This window comes from Lepisma saccharinum, chromosome 1 (genome assembly GCF_977018435.1).
Source record: "Lepisma saccharinum chromosome 1, izLepSacc3.1, whole genome shotgun sequence".
In the NCBI taxonomy this organism is placed as follows: Eukaryota; Metazoa; Arthropoda; class Insecta; order Zygentoma; family Lepismatidae; genus Lepisma; species Lepisma saccharinum.
The window spans coordinates 199,497,046-199,513,447 of NC_139229.1; the positions used below are offsets into that span (position 1 = coordinate 199,497,046).

General features: G+C 39.6%; 1 protein-coding gene across 1 annotated transcript; it reads right to left on the reverse strand.

Annotated features, from left to right (window-relative positions):
- Window positions 1-373: 373 nt before the first annotated feature.
- LOC145988253 (histone-lysine N-methyltransferase SETMAR-like) lies at window positions 374-1,132 on the reverse strand. Its single transcript, XM_083123121.1, has one exon. The coding sequence runs from the start codon at window positions 1,130-1,132 to the stop codon at window positions 374-376; it is 759 nt and encodes a 252-aa protein (XP_082979247.1).
- Window positions 1,133-16,402: the final 15,270 nt, after the last annotated feature.

Sequence of the window (16,402 nt, forward strand, 5' to 3'; positions counted from 1 at the left end):
GCCACCATTGTCCAAAAATTTGTTCAGACGCGGAACAAGTTTTTGTATCCCTGAATCGTAGAAATCCGCCGCCTGCATCTGGAACCAAGTTGTGACTTCTTCCCGGACTTCATCGTCGTCGGCAAAGTGTTTTCCACCAAGATTTTTCTTGAGGTGCAGGAACAGGTGGTAGTCGCTGGGTGCAAGGTCGGGGCTGTATGGCGGATGATGAAGGACCTCCCATTGAAACTGTGTAGGCAGATCCTTGGTGACATTCGCTGAATGGGGGCGGGCGTTGTCATGAATAAAGCAGATTCCACTTGACAACACGCCTGTCCGTTTGTTTTGAATTGCACGTCGAAGATGTTTCAAAGTCTGGCAGTAGGTTTCAGCTTTAATCTCCAGGCGGTATGAATTCCACCAGCAGGATGCCGTGGCGATCCCAAAAAACGGTTGCCATCAGCTTGCGGGTTGAAATTGACGTTTTGAAATTTTTGGCTTTTGGAGAATGAGTATGGCGCCACTGCAGTGACTGCTGCTTGGATTCAGGCGTATGGTGGAACACCCATGTTTCATCACCTGTCACAATGAAGTCCAGGAATGCATTTCCCTCTTCTGCATAGCGAGTAAGAAAGTCCAGTGCATATCCCAGTCGTTTGGTTTTGTGTTCGTCAGTCAAATGTTTTGGGACCCAGCGTGCACACAACTTTCTGTACCCTAACCCACTCACAACTTCATGAATAGTGGTTTTCGAACTGTCAGGAAACATCACACACAATTCTCGAATTGTCACCCGCCTATTCGCACGCACCTCTGCTTCAATACGATTGCGAAGGTCGTCAGTGATCACGGACGGCCTCCCACTTCTCTCTTCATCATGAACATCACGTCGACCTTCTGCGAAGGCACGGCACAATTTCGCCACATTTTGACGATTCATTGCGTTCCCGTACACAGTCACAATTTCTCGGTGGATCTCCGATGGACGCTTTCCTTGTGCCTGCAAAAACCTGATCACGGCGCGCACTTCGCACTTGGCGGGATTCGGTATCGCTGCTGCCATTTCCAACGCGTGTTCCTCGCACAATACTCGCTCCCAATCCTTGTCGTATGGATCACGGTCACTGCCAGTTTTGCCAACTTTGGTACACATTTTTCCCCTAACGTGCAAATGTGTTTGTATCTTTACTTTCCGGACAAGCCTCGTATATCCCGTTTTGTTGGATTGCTCTTGATATCTAAGAATAGTGCAATGTCATTGTAAATGTATGTTAACTTGTACGAAACCAGGAATACGTAAGGATGATGAAAGAAAACCTTCGTAAGCACGAGCCAGAAGAGTAATAAAATTTCAGCAGCATATTTGCAGTCTAAAGCTCGTTTATGCATGCGATTTTGGTTGGATGTTTGCAGTCCGAAGACATCCAACAAAAATCAATTCCATACGAGTGCCATGCATGCAATTTCTGTCGCATGTTGTAGTGAGATACTTTGTCCAGTGGTGATATTCGACAAAAATAGTATGTATCAATGGAGCCTATTTGTTTCCATGTTCCTTCAGTTTGTCCAACAAAATGCCTTATTACGACGTCCGACGACTATGTGACAGCGCCACCCGCTCCCATTCTCTCCATCTGTTGACAGTTCTGTCCCCTTACTACTGCCATATGGACAAGAAAAAATGATAATTCAATGCATTTTCCACGTAATATGTAGAGGCTTAACACATTTTTCTGCTCCTCCGGAAATCTCTGTAGTAATCCATAATGATATATTTTAAAAAAATGTCAATAAAGACATTTCCTGACCTTTCCCTGACTTTTTTTGACACCTCAAATTCCCTGACTTTTCCCGGTTTTCCAGGTGTGTCGCCACCCTGCAGACTCCCTTCTATGCTATGAGGAATAATTTGTTTACATTTCCATCAATACACATTTTCTTCAAGGGTTACAACCATTCAGCCCTCTGAATTAGTCATTGGTGTTTTAAGTCCACTTTATGCACAGTAAGGCTAATCGGGACTGGACCTATAGTTTAAAGTGAAATCCGAACCACTATGTGACTCCACCGGGTATCGAACCCGGGATTTTTTTTTTTTTTAATTTCAATTTTCTTCTTCCTGTAGCACTCATTATTGGGAGGAACAATGTATAAATTTTTTGGTGCACATACGCACATATAAGGTACAGGTTGTTCAAGAACTTAAGATGCCAGACTTGGATTCCCGAAGGAAATATTTTCGTTGGTTCAAATCTTTTATTCGAGTCCAAGGAATCAATGTATTAGACAAGGTGTTCTTCAGCGATGAAGCTTGGTTTCATCTTAATGGTTATGTCAACAGTCAGAATTCCAGATACTGGTCAACTGACAATCCACGTGTGGTGCAAGAACAACAGTTGCATCCTCTAAAGATAGGTGTGTGGTCACGGCGCCGAATAGTCGACCGTTTTTTTCCACACTACAGTCGATTGCACAGTATACCGTGAACTTATCACGCAATTTATTTCTTTGCTGGATATTGACGAACGTGATTGTTGGTTTCAACAAGACGGGGCAACATGTCATATGTTAAATGAAGCATTAGACATGTTGAAAGACTTTTTTGGTGACCAGTCGCTCCCCTGACTTAACATCTCCTGACTTTATCCAGGGTGGCTACAGACAAGCAGAAATGAAATTCCCTGACTTCTCCAGGTTTTCCAGGACAAATTTCATATTTTTCCCTGACAATTATAAACTAAATCCATGTTTTTGCACATGGATATTATAAACTTGTACAGATCCAGGTATGGATTGTGTTATGTACCAATATTATATTCCAAGAAATTGACTTAATTTCCCCATGATTTGAATTCAAACTGCAAACTCAGCAGGTGAGAGTGAGGCCGGCATTTGGTAGGGACGCCACAGGTTATTATTTTTGTTTTAATTATGGCTAATCAATAGGTACCTTGATTTTTCGGTATTTTTTTCCAAACTGTTGTTATTTTTTGTATTGTGAAGCTCCACTCTATGCTCATGATAGAACTGGACCTACAGTTCAAATTTGGATCAGAACGAGTCTACAAGATGCGTTAAAAGGGAATCGGAGCTGAGACCACTTCAGAGAATGAGTTTTTATTTCTTTGTTTATTCTTTTTACTCCTCATATCTGACTTTCAGTTTACCGTGAAAATGGAAGGAATTATGAAAACAACAGAGGAGTAGCAAAGGGTGGGCGAAGGGGCCTCGCGTCCCATGGCCTTATTTATTTTTTTTTTTTTACAAGTAATAAATAGAAGTGAGAAAAATAGATGGAAAGGGCTAATTTTTGTGGCCGATAAAACTACATTACGTTTTTAACTGGTTATAAATTCTAGTGAAACATTACACTTTGATTGAATACGTCAACTATATAGTATTTTAAATAAACCGGCAGTGGCGTAGTGTTATAGTACGCCCGTACGCCCGGCGTTCCCAGATTTAAAATTTCAAAAATGCATAAATGCTGCAAATATAAAGTAAAACTTGACTAATATCATATATGTTTGACCTTCATGACATTAAAATAACTATTTTTCGCGATCCGCTTGCAAAGCTCTACTAACAACACTCGTTCTAGCATATTTTTTTTTTCAAAGCCTTTCCTGGCCGGATGCCATGCAGGTTCGGCGTAAAGGACTTTATATTCCTTGCTGTCTATCTGGAGGGAAAGCTTGGATGTCTACAGCACGAGCACAAATACTCTCTCGTACACCAGCGTATGGAGCAGAGGGCTACGTGATTGGTTCATGTGACCCTTCCTGCCTTCTGAAGCAGACGACAGCGGTAGAATTTCTACCGGGTTCTTCGCGCTCATGCTACCCATGCTATGTGATGCTACAATACGCAATATTGACTGAGGTAACTTTACCAAATTCAAATATACCACTTCATAATGGCCACTGCATTGTATAATTTATCGCAAAAACAGCAATGTGCATTAAAAACTAAAAGATCAATACAGTTTTTGTCAAATAAGTTGGTGAAGTCCTCGTGGTAGAAGTTCAGTCTGTGGCTGTTCTACCACTTAACCCGCAAAACTATTCTTTATTATTATTATTATTATTTCGTTAGAATCTGTCAATGGAAATGTTTAGCATTCATTTGAAAACTCTTAACATCGAATGATCTCTGGACAATATTATTTTAAAATGTTTATCAACATTCTCAAGATGTAATAAACAGTGGTCTGAATTACTAATTGTCACTGTTACGTCAGTTGAGTGTACTATAGTTGAATCATCCACCCACCTCCGTGTCAGAGTGTTTTGCACAGTGCGCCAAGATGACAGAGGCCCCCGATTCGAATCCCGGGGTGAGCACGGGTGTTCTATGTGAGTGTCCCTTCATCAGCTTCATTAATATCATCACTCATATTCATATTCGCAATTAACCAAAAGTGGTAGAAAAGCGAAGTAAAATAAACCAAATCAATCAGTAGTTGGATCGCCCGCAACAATGACGTCTACTGTTATTCAGAGGCGCTTGTGATTCAGGTAGGTTTCTTAATGACTTGCGTCATGCAGAAAGGTATAAAATACCAGAGTTCAAAACATTTGTGGCATAGTGAGGCATCTAATTTTCTAGCTAAAACATGCATGGATGATGTTTTTTGAAAACAAAGCTGACTTCAGGCAATAATAATACCTGTGACGACTAATACCATAAGTAAATTATTAAGCAAGAAAGGGCCGACACATCCTTCGGACTTGGCGTTCCCACCCGAAATGCCCATGCTACGACACTGTAAACCGGGTGGTGATTTTAGAATATTCAGGAAGCCAAACAACAACAATTAGACGTTCTCTTACAAAGCTTGATAAGCATAAACACAATTTTTGACTTCTCGTAACTTAGCAGTTTGAGAACATCGAGAAACTCTATACACGCAGAAACAACAGAAAATTACAGCCATAAGAACATTCAGACTTATACAATAAAATGAGATTCACAATAATTATCCACGTTCTGAAATTCAAAATGAACTGATACAGGTAATGTGCAACGAGTTCAAAATGGCTATATTAAAAAAAGTAAAATTATTTTAAGTCCAGAAATTTACTAACTTCACGTTCAGTTTCAATATTTACTTTCTTTATGTTCGAAACTTCTTTTACATTCTAGACTATTTTGTAAGTGAACGTGATCTAACACACAACAGCACAACAATGTTTTTAACATGCAACACTTATTATTCATTGTTGAAGCTCGATAATGTTGCTATGAAACTACATCCAAAAACTGACGACCCAACATGCGTAAGAAATGTATCACACTTTTACTTAAGGTAAAAGTTCTTCATACCGGATTTCTATTCGAAAGTGGGGATATGCTGGTAGTTGCAGGAGGATAGTACGTAAGTTTTTTAATTTTATTATTTTTCAGTCGCTTTTCTGTAATTCCTGGTTAGTAGCGACGATGCGGATGAGTGATAATATGATTAAATTAAAGAATCAACACTTACAAGGACACCCATGTTCAGATCGAGATTAGAACCCAGTAACTTTGGTGGCAAGATTGAAAGTCGGCCACTTAAAACACTCGGTCACCAAACCGGCGTGTTTATGTTACAATATTACTGCTACATTGATTGGCTTATTTTACTCTGTTTTCTGCCACTTTTGGCTACTTGCAAAAATTAAGATGATGGGACAGCCACAACGAACACCTATTCCCAGGCCATCATTCTAACCTGGAACCCTCAAAGGCGTTTCTCTATAAAATAGATAAACCCTGTGGCAAATAGGTCTTATCGTGCCAAAGCCTGCCAATCAGATTTCAGTTAGATGGCACCTAGTGAACTCAGAGTCCCATCACCGCTGCTGTATACAGCTTCATAGATTAGATTGCAGAATGAATTGTAGTTATTCTCTTTATCTGCTATTTTGTCTACTAGTTATATCCTGTGTGTTATATTTTGTACTAACAAAATATAACACACAGGATGTTCCTGAAGTAACTTGGATTCTTGCTGTAACACGATTATTCTTTGTCTCCATGTTAAACACACTATAGCTGCTGACTAAGGCAGTTTTCTTTGTTTTTTAAAAAGTTAAAATCACTTCACATGTTACGTTTCCATCCTATGTCTTATGGAATCCTGTTATTTGGATGGCAAGTAAAACTGTAGGACCTCTCCCGATAAAGTTTTTCCCTGCCGTTTGGTAGGAGACCTCGTGGAAGTTCCACCTAGGACAACGGGCCTGCCTATGCGTTGGTGGCCCTATACTACGGTGTGATAGTACACGAGGTTTTCCGAGCTAGTACGAGTTCGTCAGCTCTGGAATATTGCTTGGTCGGGAAGGTCCTACACTGGCTCAGCATCCACTATTGTTATGCTGGGGTGAACTTGGCCAGCTTACCACAGTACAATTACAGTAATAACAGTAATCCCTGAGATCTTCCATGTTATTTCAGGAAAATGTAGCTATGTAATGAAGTAAGTCTTGATAGCCAGTGTGTGTGTGTGTGTAGGTACGCAAATAGTAGATTGTAATGTAAGACCACTAACGGTTCTTCCTTTTGGGTCTGCAAAGTAATTCCTTAAGCTTGTAGGTTAGCTTGAGTGATAGGTATTTCAAGTGCTTTGTGCAATTTTTGTTACCTTAGATTTAAACATGTCAATATTGCAGACTCAAGAGGAAGAATGGTGTATTACAAGAGATCGCTGTGGACATTAAAGCAAGATCTTGTCATACACAGATGCAATCGACATTTATATCGAGTGTATTTGCAAGCGATATATCATGTCGATTGCAGTTGGTTCTCCGGCGCAAGGCTGTAAGGTACAAATGACCTTGCGTCCCTCTTCCAACTGAAAAAAGAGGCCCTCACAGATGGTAGAGACGTTGACGGCGTTGTGAGGCTTCGAACTGACATCTACCTGTACCAACCAAGCCGAGTCTTTTCAGGACCTTAAAGAGACGTTGATAGCCCAGGAACCCTCGACAGAATTATGGAAGCTATTGCACCAACAGAAAAGCATATCAGATCTCCTAAATTCACGGTCTCAAAATCAACAACACAAAGATGTTCACAGAGATTAATTCTAGGTCCAGAATTGTGGAATCTAAACTTGGAACTAGAGTGCTGCATCGAGGCTCTTTTGCTCGATCGTCTAATAGTTCGCACGGATGATGCTAGATGGCTTACGGAATATACTGTTTCTTTGTTCGAGCAAATAACGCTCGAACATTCAAACTATCGGTATATGCTCGAAGACCAGTAGTTCACGTACAACCGTAATTTGTCTTTGGTAGTGGGACTTCAAATATACTTCATGAAGTGAAAGACGCAGTGAAATTCAAACAAAAGTGAACACAGTCATCATCTCCATGTTAAAATGTAATTTAGCCTAACTTACCAATATATAGCAATATATGAAAATGAATAGATGATTATGGGCTGAAACTAGCAGCGTGAATTTTACACATATATTTGTACGATTATTGTCACATTGAAATGATATTTGATGTTCTATATATTCGAGCGATCGCTCGAGCATGGGAGATTCGATCGAGTTTGAGCGAGTGAAAGTGGTCCAATGCAGTACTCTACTTGGAACCATATCTAGAAAAATTAGGAAATATTTTGGGATCAAAAGCACAGACTATGCAGATGACGTAATAATAATAATAATAATAAATTAATATAAGGTAATTCAAGAACAGAGTTGGAAAGGAAGTCCAGCATAGCGATAAACTCTTTCAAGGACTTGTGTGATACGGCGAAATTAATGATTGCCACCCAGGAGACCCACTTTATAATCCTAAAGGGTAAACTGAATGCTAATAAATTCCCACACATGAAACTCAGAGAAAAATTTTAGAAGAGTAAAGGGAGCTAAATATCTAGATGTGAAATTACGACAAATGCAACGATGACATGGATTACATAACTTCAAAATCTGAGTCTCTAATAAATAAATTGGTACGAATAGGTTCGAGCACATTCAGACCCTCTATGTAGTTTATAAACCTATGCATGTTCATAATATAAAATGCGGTTATTTTTTTCGACAGACCAATCTCAGTAGACTACCTAAAATATACAGTACATTCATTCGTTTTGACTCTGGGCTGAGATATGGCTCAGATGCAGGCATTTTTGTCCCGTAACATATCCCTTATTTAGGCACATATCTTTAGCATATAGACAATTATATTTATATTGCATAACAAGTACTAACCTGTGTTATAAGCAGTGGCGAAGCGTCCTATGAGGCCCGGAGGCTGGGCCTACCCTAATATATTTGTCTATAACGGATTATTTTATTACTTATAAATTTCATTAAACGACGCTTAATAAAAGAAAACTGAAATTCTTGGTCTTCCGATAATTACCGCAAGTTTGCAACCCTGCCTGGAACCGTACCTGAGAGTGCCTCAGCTGGTCCCATAACAACCTATGTGATTCGTGCGGGAAAGCATAATTTCAGGGGTACGTTCGCCTGTAATGTAACCTGAGAGGCCGGCCTCTTTTCTCTCTCTCACCCTTTCTCCTTGACTTCCGAAGAGTGCCGATCGTGTACGAGCGCGTGACGAAGCAGGCAGTGGACGTACAGAGCTTGTTGAAGCAGTGTTTCCATGGAAGATTCAGAGCTGTGCCGGGAGCGGAGCACACCCAGCTGCTAACATGTAGCGAAAATGTGTTGCTAACACCTCTAAGCCTGGCCTCCTAACCTATCAAAGTAGGCATTATTAGAATTCTAACTGCAAATAATGCATGCAAGTTGGTTACCAGTGTTAAGTTTGGTGCTTTCAGCTCTTTTGAGGAACCGCTTTTCGCGAAGTGTTAGCTGCTGGATGTGCCCCACACCAATCTCGATTCAGAGAGGGAAAGTATTTTATTTCTTTGAGGAAAGGGATATTGAGACGAAATTTCCTTTCCTTTCATTTTCCTTTATTCTCAGATATCTAATCCAGACTAGATTAAAGTAGAATCTGAACCAATGCCTCCAGGAGGAATCGAACCTTCTACTTCTTGATTATAAGGCGAGAGCGTTAATCAGTACATTATCCTTTACAATCACTATCCCGACTTAAGTAGACGAGATTCAGGCAATATGTTATCTTTTATTTTCTAGGGGCTATATTTTAACATACTACTGTTAAAAAAAAATCACATCTTCCCTTCCCCCAAACCCTGCTCCGTCCTGTGCCTACCCTTCCCGAGACAACACGCTTCGCCACTGGTTATAAGAGTTCTTCAAAGTTGTTCACGCTCTATCTCGGCCCAGAGCCCTAACGCACTGCACAACGTATGTAACAAAAATATCATAAACAAAGTCCATCATTAGAATGATAGGTGCATTTTGGAAAACATTATTCATAATTATGGGGACAAAATACAAAATAATCAAACACAGAGCTACCATATGGTGGGTGGTGCAAAGAAGGCCAAGAAGAGAGGGTTTACAAAGTAATTTGCAGATATGCCCCTACCATTGCCGAATTAACTCCCAGATCATCCAGGAGTGGAAGGAAGAATGGACTAACAGTCTGTACCACTTCTTCCCACGTATAACAGAGGCTCGTGGCAACAGATTGCTGTCGTTCACCTCTCCAACGACGAATGGACACTTCACTTACGGTAAATTGTCGACCGTAAGAATACTGAACTCTTAGAACAAAATAAAGAATATACTGAACTGATTTTGCAATACAAAATTTTACTAATTTTGTTTCCTGAGGCTATTGCAATGATCGATTCACAGGTTCCAAATTCCTCAGCACACAAAATAATTTCATGTCTAAGTCCTGCATCATATGAGTGATGCTTCTGTCTCTCCATTTTTAATGTCCGTTTGATGTGCACTTCGCAAAAGTTGGCTCACTGACCACCACGTTACTGCAAAGAGCATAAGAACAAACGACAGAGTTCACCACTAAAAATAAACTGACTCTTGTTGTGAAATGTTGATTGTTCTAACACAAGTTTAAAGGAAACAAATACAAAATTTTGTTAAGGGTGATTTTTTTACCAATACTTGTACTTCAGTAAAACATCAAGGAGAAAATTTGACAGGGTGGCTACAAACAAGCAGAAATGAAATTCCCTGACTTTTCCAGGTTTTCCAGGACAAAATTTACATTTTTCCCTGACAATTACAAACTAAACTAAATCGATGTTTTTGCAAATGGAAATAATAAACTCATACAGATCCACGTATGGTTTTGTTAAGTACCAATATTATCTTCTATGAAATTGACTTAATTTCTCTATTCTCTATGATTTGAATTCAAACTGCAAAATAGTGAATTTGGAAAATTATTACAATTCACAAGCTAGGGAAGGATTACGGAATGTTGTCATACGCAGTAAGTTTAAAATAAAATACTTCATTATTTTTAAAGTTACGACTAAATGAGATAAGAGTGAAGAGTGATTGATTAAGAAATACAATTTGTAATTTATCAGTCTCCTTATACATTCTCGGGATTATATGTTGATATTTCCACTGAGGTTTGGAACCCTCTGCTTGCAAGAACCATGAGTCCGAACTCATTTTTCGATGTATAAAGCTACTTCGCTTTTCTGTGTAAAGCAAACAACTTACCCTTTGCACACAAGTGAAACAACTAAATAATACAAAACAAATTGTCATATTTATGCTTCAGTACAATACCTAGGTATATGCAAGTGGAGTACTGTGAAACTGACAACATGCAGTTATACCATTATTGCTGACGAAAAGGGTATGTAGGTATTAGAAATTTAACGCAAGCAATTTATAGAATGTCATTGTATAGGTACCGGACTTAGCTAACCACACATTAAAACAGGAACACACTAATAATAAAAGCTTCTGAAAGTTCATATACGAGGGGCATCCTGAAAAAATGTCCAATGGTCCCTACACGCAGCACTAGTGGTCGGAGAGCGACACACACACATGCAGGCAGGAAGAAGTGGCATGTAGCTGTAATCTGGTACAGTTGCAATGCAGCCGTTTTAGGAAAGTTCTAGGTTAAATATTGCAGCTCTCATACAGTCTCCCACCGACTGCGATGTAGCCTACGTGTAGTAATCAGATTTTTGCACGCTCAGAATTTGGCACAGAGCCACCAGCAATCGTGTGATGTGTGCAGACCAGATGTCGTGAATGATAGTATGGTCAGACGATGGTGCAGACAATTCACGAAGGCCAATCGAATGTGCACAACCCCATACAGCTGAGTACACGCGGGTGTTCCATCACTTCAGGTGAGAGATTTTGGACCACTTCCTGTACAGCCCTGGCCTTGAATGTACCGACTTTCATCTTTTTGTTTAACTGAAGAGGTCTCTGGCAGGGCAAGGATTTCACAGCTACACTGCGGTAGAGATAGTTCCAGTCTTTGCTGTCAGACACATATACCATGGGCATACAAAATTTAGTGCCATGCTACGACAAATGCCAGAACAACAGTGGTGATTATGCCGAAAATTAGGTTAGGAATCACTGTTACTAATGCAATAAATTACAACTGATATTCTTGTTTTATTTATACCTAATCGGTAGGGACCTTGATATTTTGTTACTTTTTTTCAAATTGGTGTATTTTCTCTTTTTTTTTTTTTTTTTTTTACTATAACTTGTTATTTTTCCCAAAATACACATTTTCATTTTAGCGCATTTTCTGGCAAATATCTCAAATTATACCTTCATGGTGTTTTAAAACTACTGTTTCAAATTGTAAGTCACATGGCTTACGCCTCTTCGTGAGAGTTTGATATCTTGAAAGTTATTTTGGGAAAGTTATTTTCCATACCCCTTTTTTTAATTTTAAGGTATGGATTTTAGATAATGGAAATTTCCCCGTATATACTGAAGGGTGCATAATGACCATAAGTGGCGACGCACTCAAAAAATTAAAATCAATCAATGTCATGTGACCAATACCAATACAGGGTGTCCCACGAACGGCGCAACTGGGAATTAAGAGTGGCGTTACTTTGTAACCGAAACCGGTACATACATAAGTCATACACCAAATGTTAGCCCTGTCCAAGTAGATATTTTTAAACATAGAAACAACAAACGGTGTGCAGTGTTGTTCATGCAGTGTTGCCAAATGTAAGTGAAAGTGTAAATTTATTTTTCCACAAAGCATGGAAAATTGCATGTCAAACATTCGTACGGAAATTTGGACGTCAATTTCCACCTTGGGTAGGTGTACTATTTCGCCATCTATAGTTCAGAGAAGAAAACCGATCGTTTTCGCGTATAGCCAATCCTGAAATGCCTCGTAAAGGCGTACCGGTCCAAATGGGTGTTTTAAAAAAAATATGAGGTCAGATCCTCACTTAAATTTGTCCTCATCTTGATATTTGAGGGGGTTTTGCCCCCTAAAACCGTTTTTTAGCTTAAACAAAAAAACACGTATTACTTCCATTGGGCCCCACTATACACCTGCCAAGTTTCATGGAAATCGGAGGGGGACACTTAGATAACCTCCCTTGTTAGTCTTACACTTTGTAATTATATAACACTGCATATATTATAATGTTTTATTTTAATTTGTAAAACTGTAACTGTAGAAAAATTGTATGATTTTTGTATAACATTTCTATCTTGTTATATGTGTTAAAGGTTTCATCCTGGAATGGAATGTCTCACATTTATGTGTGTTTCCATTTCCAATACATTCGAATGAATACATATTCGTTCAATAGCATTTACAAAATCACCTCTGACATTTTACGTTAAACAAGTAAGATTATTTTTGTGCACGAGTGTGTTAGCCGATGCGTAGCAAAGTATTTTAGGAACAACACTTGAAAAAAATTCTTGTAGGACTAACTAATGAAAAATTTCTTGTAATCGAAGATCATAATACCTTTTAAGGTGTGGTAATATTATAATGGGATTGAGATACGAAACTCTCGGATCCGGATTCAGATCCCGAACTTTCGGACCTGGATCCAGATCCGAAACTTTTGGACCTGGACCCGGATCCGGAACTTTTGGACCTGGACCCGGATCCGGAACTTTTGGAACCGGATCTGGAACTTTCGGAACCGGATCCAGATCTGAAACTTTCGGACCCGGATCCGGAATTTTCGGATCCGGATCCAGATACATAACTTTTGGATCCGGATACGTTTGGCCATCCCTAGTCTAAAGCTCTTCTTGTTTATGCATGAAATTTTTGTTGAATGTTGCAGTCAATGCAATTTCTGTCGCATGTTATAGTGAGATACTTTGTCGGGTGGCGATATTCGACAGAAATCGTATGTATCAATGGAACCTATTTGTTTCAATGTTCCATCAGTTTGCCCAAGAAAATGCCTTACTACGACATCCGACAACTATCGGACGGCGCCACTGGCTCTTATCCCCTCCATCTGTTGACAAGTTCCCTTACTACTCCTATACGGACAAGAAAAAAATGATAATTCAATGAATTTTCCATGTAATATTTAGAGGCTTAACCTTTACTCCCCCGATGATACCATATGGTATCATCAGAGTAAGGTCGTACTGGCCCGATGATACCATATGGTATCATGGTGATGATTACGAAATAAATATGCTTTTCGGAACTTCATACTCTTATGTTTGGGTGGAAACTGACACAGGTCTGGAGCAAGCCTGGGAAATTCATACTGATGACCAACCTCTCCCCTCTCCCAGCAAGATATCCATGCCACATTTCCGAACAGAGTTTCATATTTTGGCTCATTATTCAACTTTTATGGCACCCAGGAACATGAAATGTTTCAATCTTTTTGGAAACGTCCATTCTTTGAAGGGAATACTAAGGTTTGCGCCTTCTCCCCCAAATAACGGGAGAAGAAGGGGCAAACTCCAGATTTTTATAGTTTTTTCATTGAAATTCGGGGGTCGCGCCCCCAAACCCCCTTCCTCGGTTCGGCGTTCTGAATTGTACACTGTTGCATGCTCTGATGTTTTAGCTGCAAAACAAAACTTATCCGAAGTAGATTGCTCCCATAGTGTCAGAGTTATAACAATTTTCTGAGTAATATGCAAATTACCTATTTTTTAGTAGAAACAAGAGTTTCACATTTTGGCTTATTATTCAACTTGTATCGCACCCAAGAACATGAAACATGTTTCATTCTCTCTGGAAACGTCCATTCTTTGAAGAGAATAATAAGGTTTGCGCCTTCTCTCTAAAATAGCGGGAGAAGAGGAGGCAAACTCCAGATTTTTATGTTGTTTTTTTTATTGAAATTGGAGGGTCGAGCCCCGCAAGCCCCCTTCCTCGGTCCGGCGTTCTGAATTATACACGGTTGCATGCTCTGATGTTCTATCTGACAAACAAAACTTATCCGAAGTAGATTGCTCCCATAGTGTCAGATTTTTAACAATTTACCTCCAAAAATGCAAATTACCTATTTTTCGTAAAAAAAAAAAAAATCACATTTTGGCTTATTATTCAACTTGTATGGCACCCAAGAACATGAAACATGTTACGTTCTCTTGAGAAATGTCCATTCCTTGAAAAGAATACTAAAGTTCGCGCCCTCTCCCTAAAATAGCGGAGGAAGAAGGGGCAAACTCCAAAGTTTTATGTTTTATCCATTGAAATTCGGGGGTCGTGCCCCCAAGCTCGCTTCCTCGGTCTGGCGTTCTGAATTGTACACGGTTCCATGCTATGATGTTTTAGCTGCAAAAAAAACTTATCCGAAGTAGATTGCTCCCATAACAATTTTCCTCCAAAAATGCAAATTACCTATTTTTCGTAAAAAAAAAAATCAATCACATTTTGGCTTATTATTCAACTTGTATGGCACCCAAGAACATGAAACATGTTACGTTCTCTTGAGAAATGTCCATTCTTTGAAAAGAATACTAAAGTTCGCGCCCTCTCCCTAAAATAGCGGAGGAAGAAGGAGCAAACTCCAAAGTTTTATGTTTTATCCATTGAAATTCGGGGGTCGTGCCCCAAGCTCGCTTCCTCGGTCTGGCGTTCTGAATTGTACACGGTTCCATGCTATGATGTTTTAGCTGCAAAACAAAAGTTATCCGAAGTAGATTGCACCTATAGTGCCAGAGTTATAACAATTCTCCTTCAAAGAGTGTTCGAATTTAAAATTCCCGCCGAGAAGGCTGGGCGAGAGAAATCAATCAATCAATCTCTCTCTCTCTCTCTCTCTCTCTCTATCCTCCTGCCATCACTGGTTTCTGGCGCCGTGGTGTGCATAAAAGGGGCCTAAAAGTTGAGGCTGAAACTTACGAACGAGATTTCCTGTTCCTGTGCAGAGTTCCATAAGGATATTAAAAAAAATAATAATAACACGAAATTCCCCTGACTTTTTTTTGACACCTCAAATTCCCTGACTTTCCCCGGTTTTCCAGGTTTTCCAGGTCTGTCGCCACCGTTTATCTCTGGGGCTACCTAAAGCAAGAGGTATACAAAAATAATCCTCGAACTATACAAGACCTGGAAACAAACATTCGCTGAGCCAATGAGCATTAACATTTCTACTCTTCGTGCAGTTGCTGCCAACATAGTGAAAAGGGTGAACCTGTTTTTGGTAAAAACGGCGGGCACTTCCAGTATCTGCTGTAAAGCTGAAAATTCCATTCCTGATGCCTCACATGGTTGCCAGGTGCATGTAAGTAACACAATTTTCATGAAAATTTCCAAGTGTCCTTTCTATTGCTTTCAGTAATTGCATGATGTATAGTTTCGAAACACTACTCTTGTGGCACTGAAACACCAGCAATGTTCCCAATGCAGTCTTAATTTCTAAAATCAACGATTTTCCTAGTTCCCCCTTAAAGACACCTCATCCAATTGGCTATCGGTAGAAATGAACATTCTTTTTCACTGCCATAGATGCCAAGCTAATCCACCTAATCAAACTGAAAATTACCGACGGCATGTCCGTACATGTGTGTTATGTGCCATTAATCATGCTTTGTAAAAAAAATCATTTAAACTTCCAGTTACATCTGGCAACACTAATGAAATCCAATCATTGTTCCCCAGTTTAAAAATATATGCATGAACAAGGCTTTAATTTGGTATAAGGATTGTGTGTGTACCCTTCCGGTTCAAAAGTTGTACTATCCCCAACTCCAGGTAGCATTGTAAATGGAACACCCTGTATATTTTCCAAAGTGTGCATTCTATCTAAGTAACGCTTTCATGATGTAGTGTGGTCCATAATCCACAATCTACCAACACCTCGTTAACTTGCAATGGGCATGTTGGGGATTATGCCACCATGTCGTGAAGAAGGTGCAAGGGTGTAGTCACGTAATAGCTATGGAGCAGCTAGTGAACATCAAGTTTCATGAAAGACAATCTGAAAACTGCTTGCGGGAATCAACATTTCTTGAATTCTATTGTTGTGGAGGACAAAACAGAGCATTTTCACTACCGTTCTTGTACAGACAAATCGCAGGATAGAAGTCTCTAAATTTGCCAAGATGGAAGAAAATTCA

What these genes read in the sequence shown, in the direction of transcription:
- LOC145988253 (XM_083123121.1), bottom strand. Translation starts at nt 1,132, where the DNA reads ATGTGTACCAAAGTTGGCAAAACTGGCAGTGACCGTGATCCATACGAC.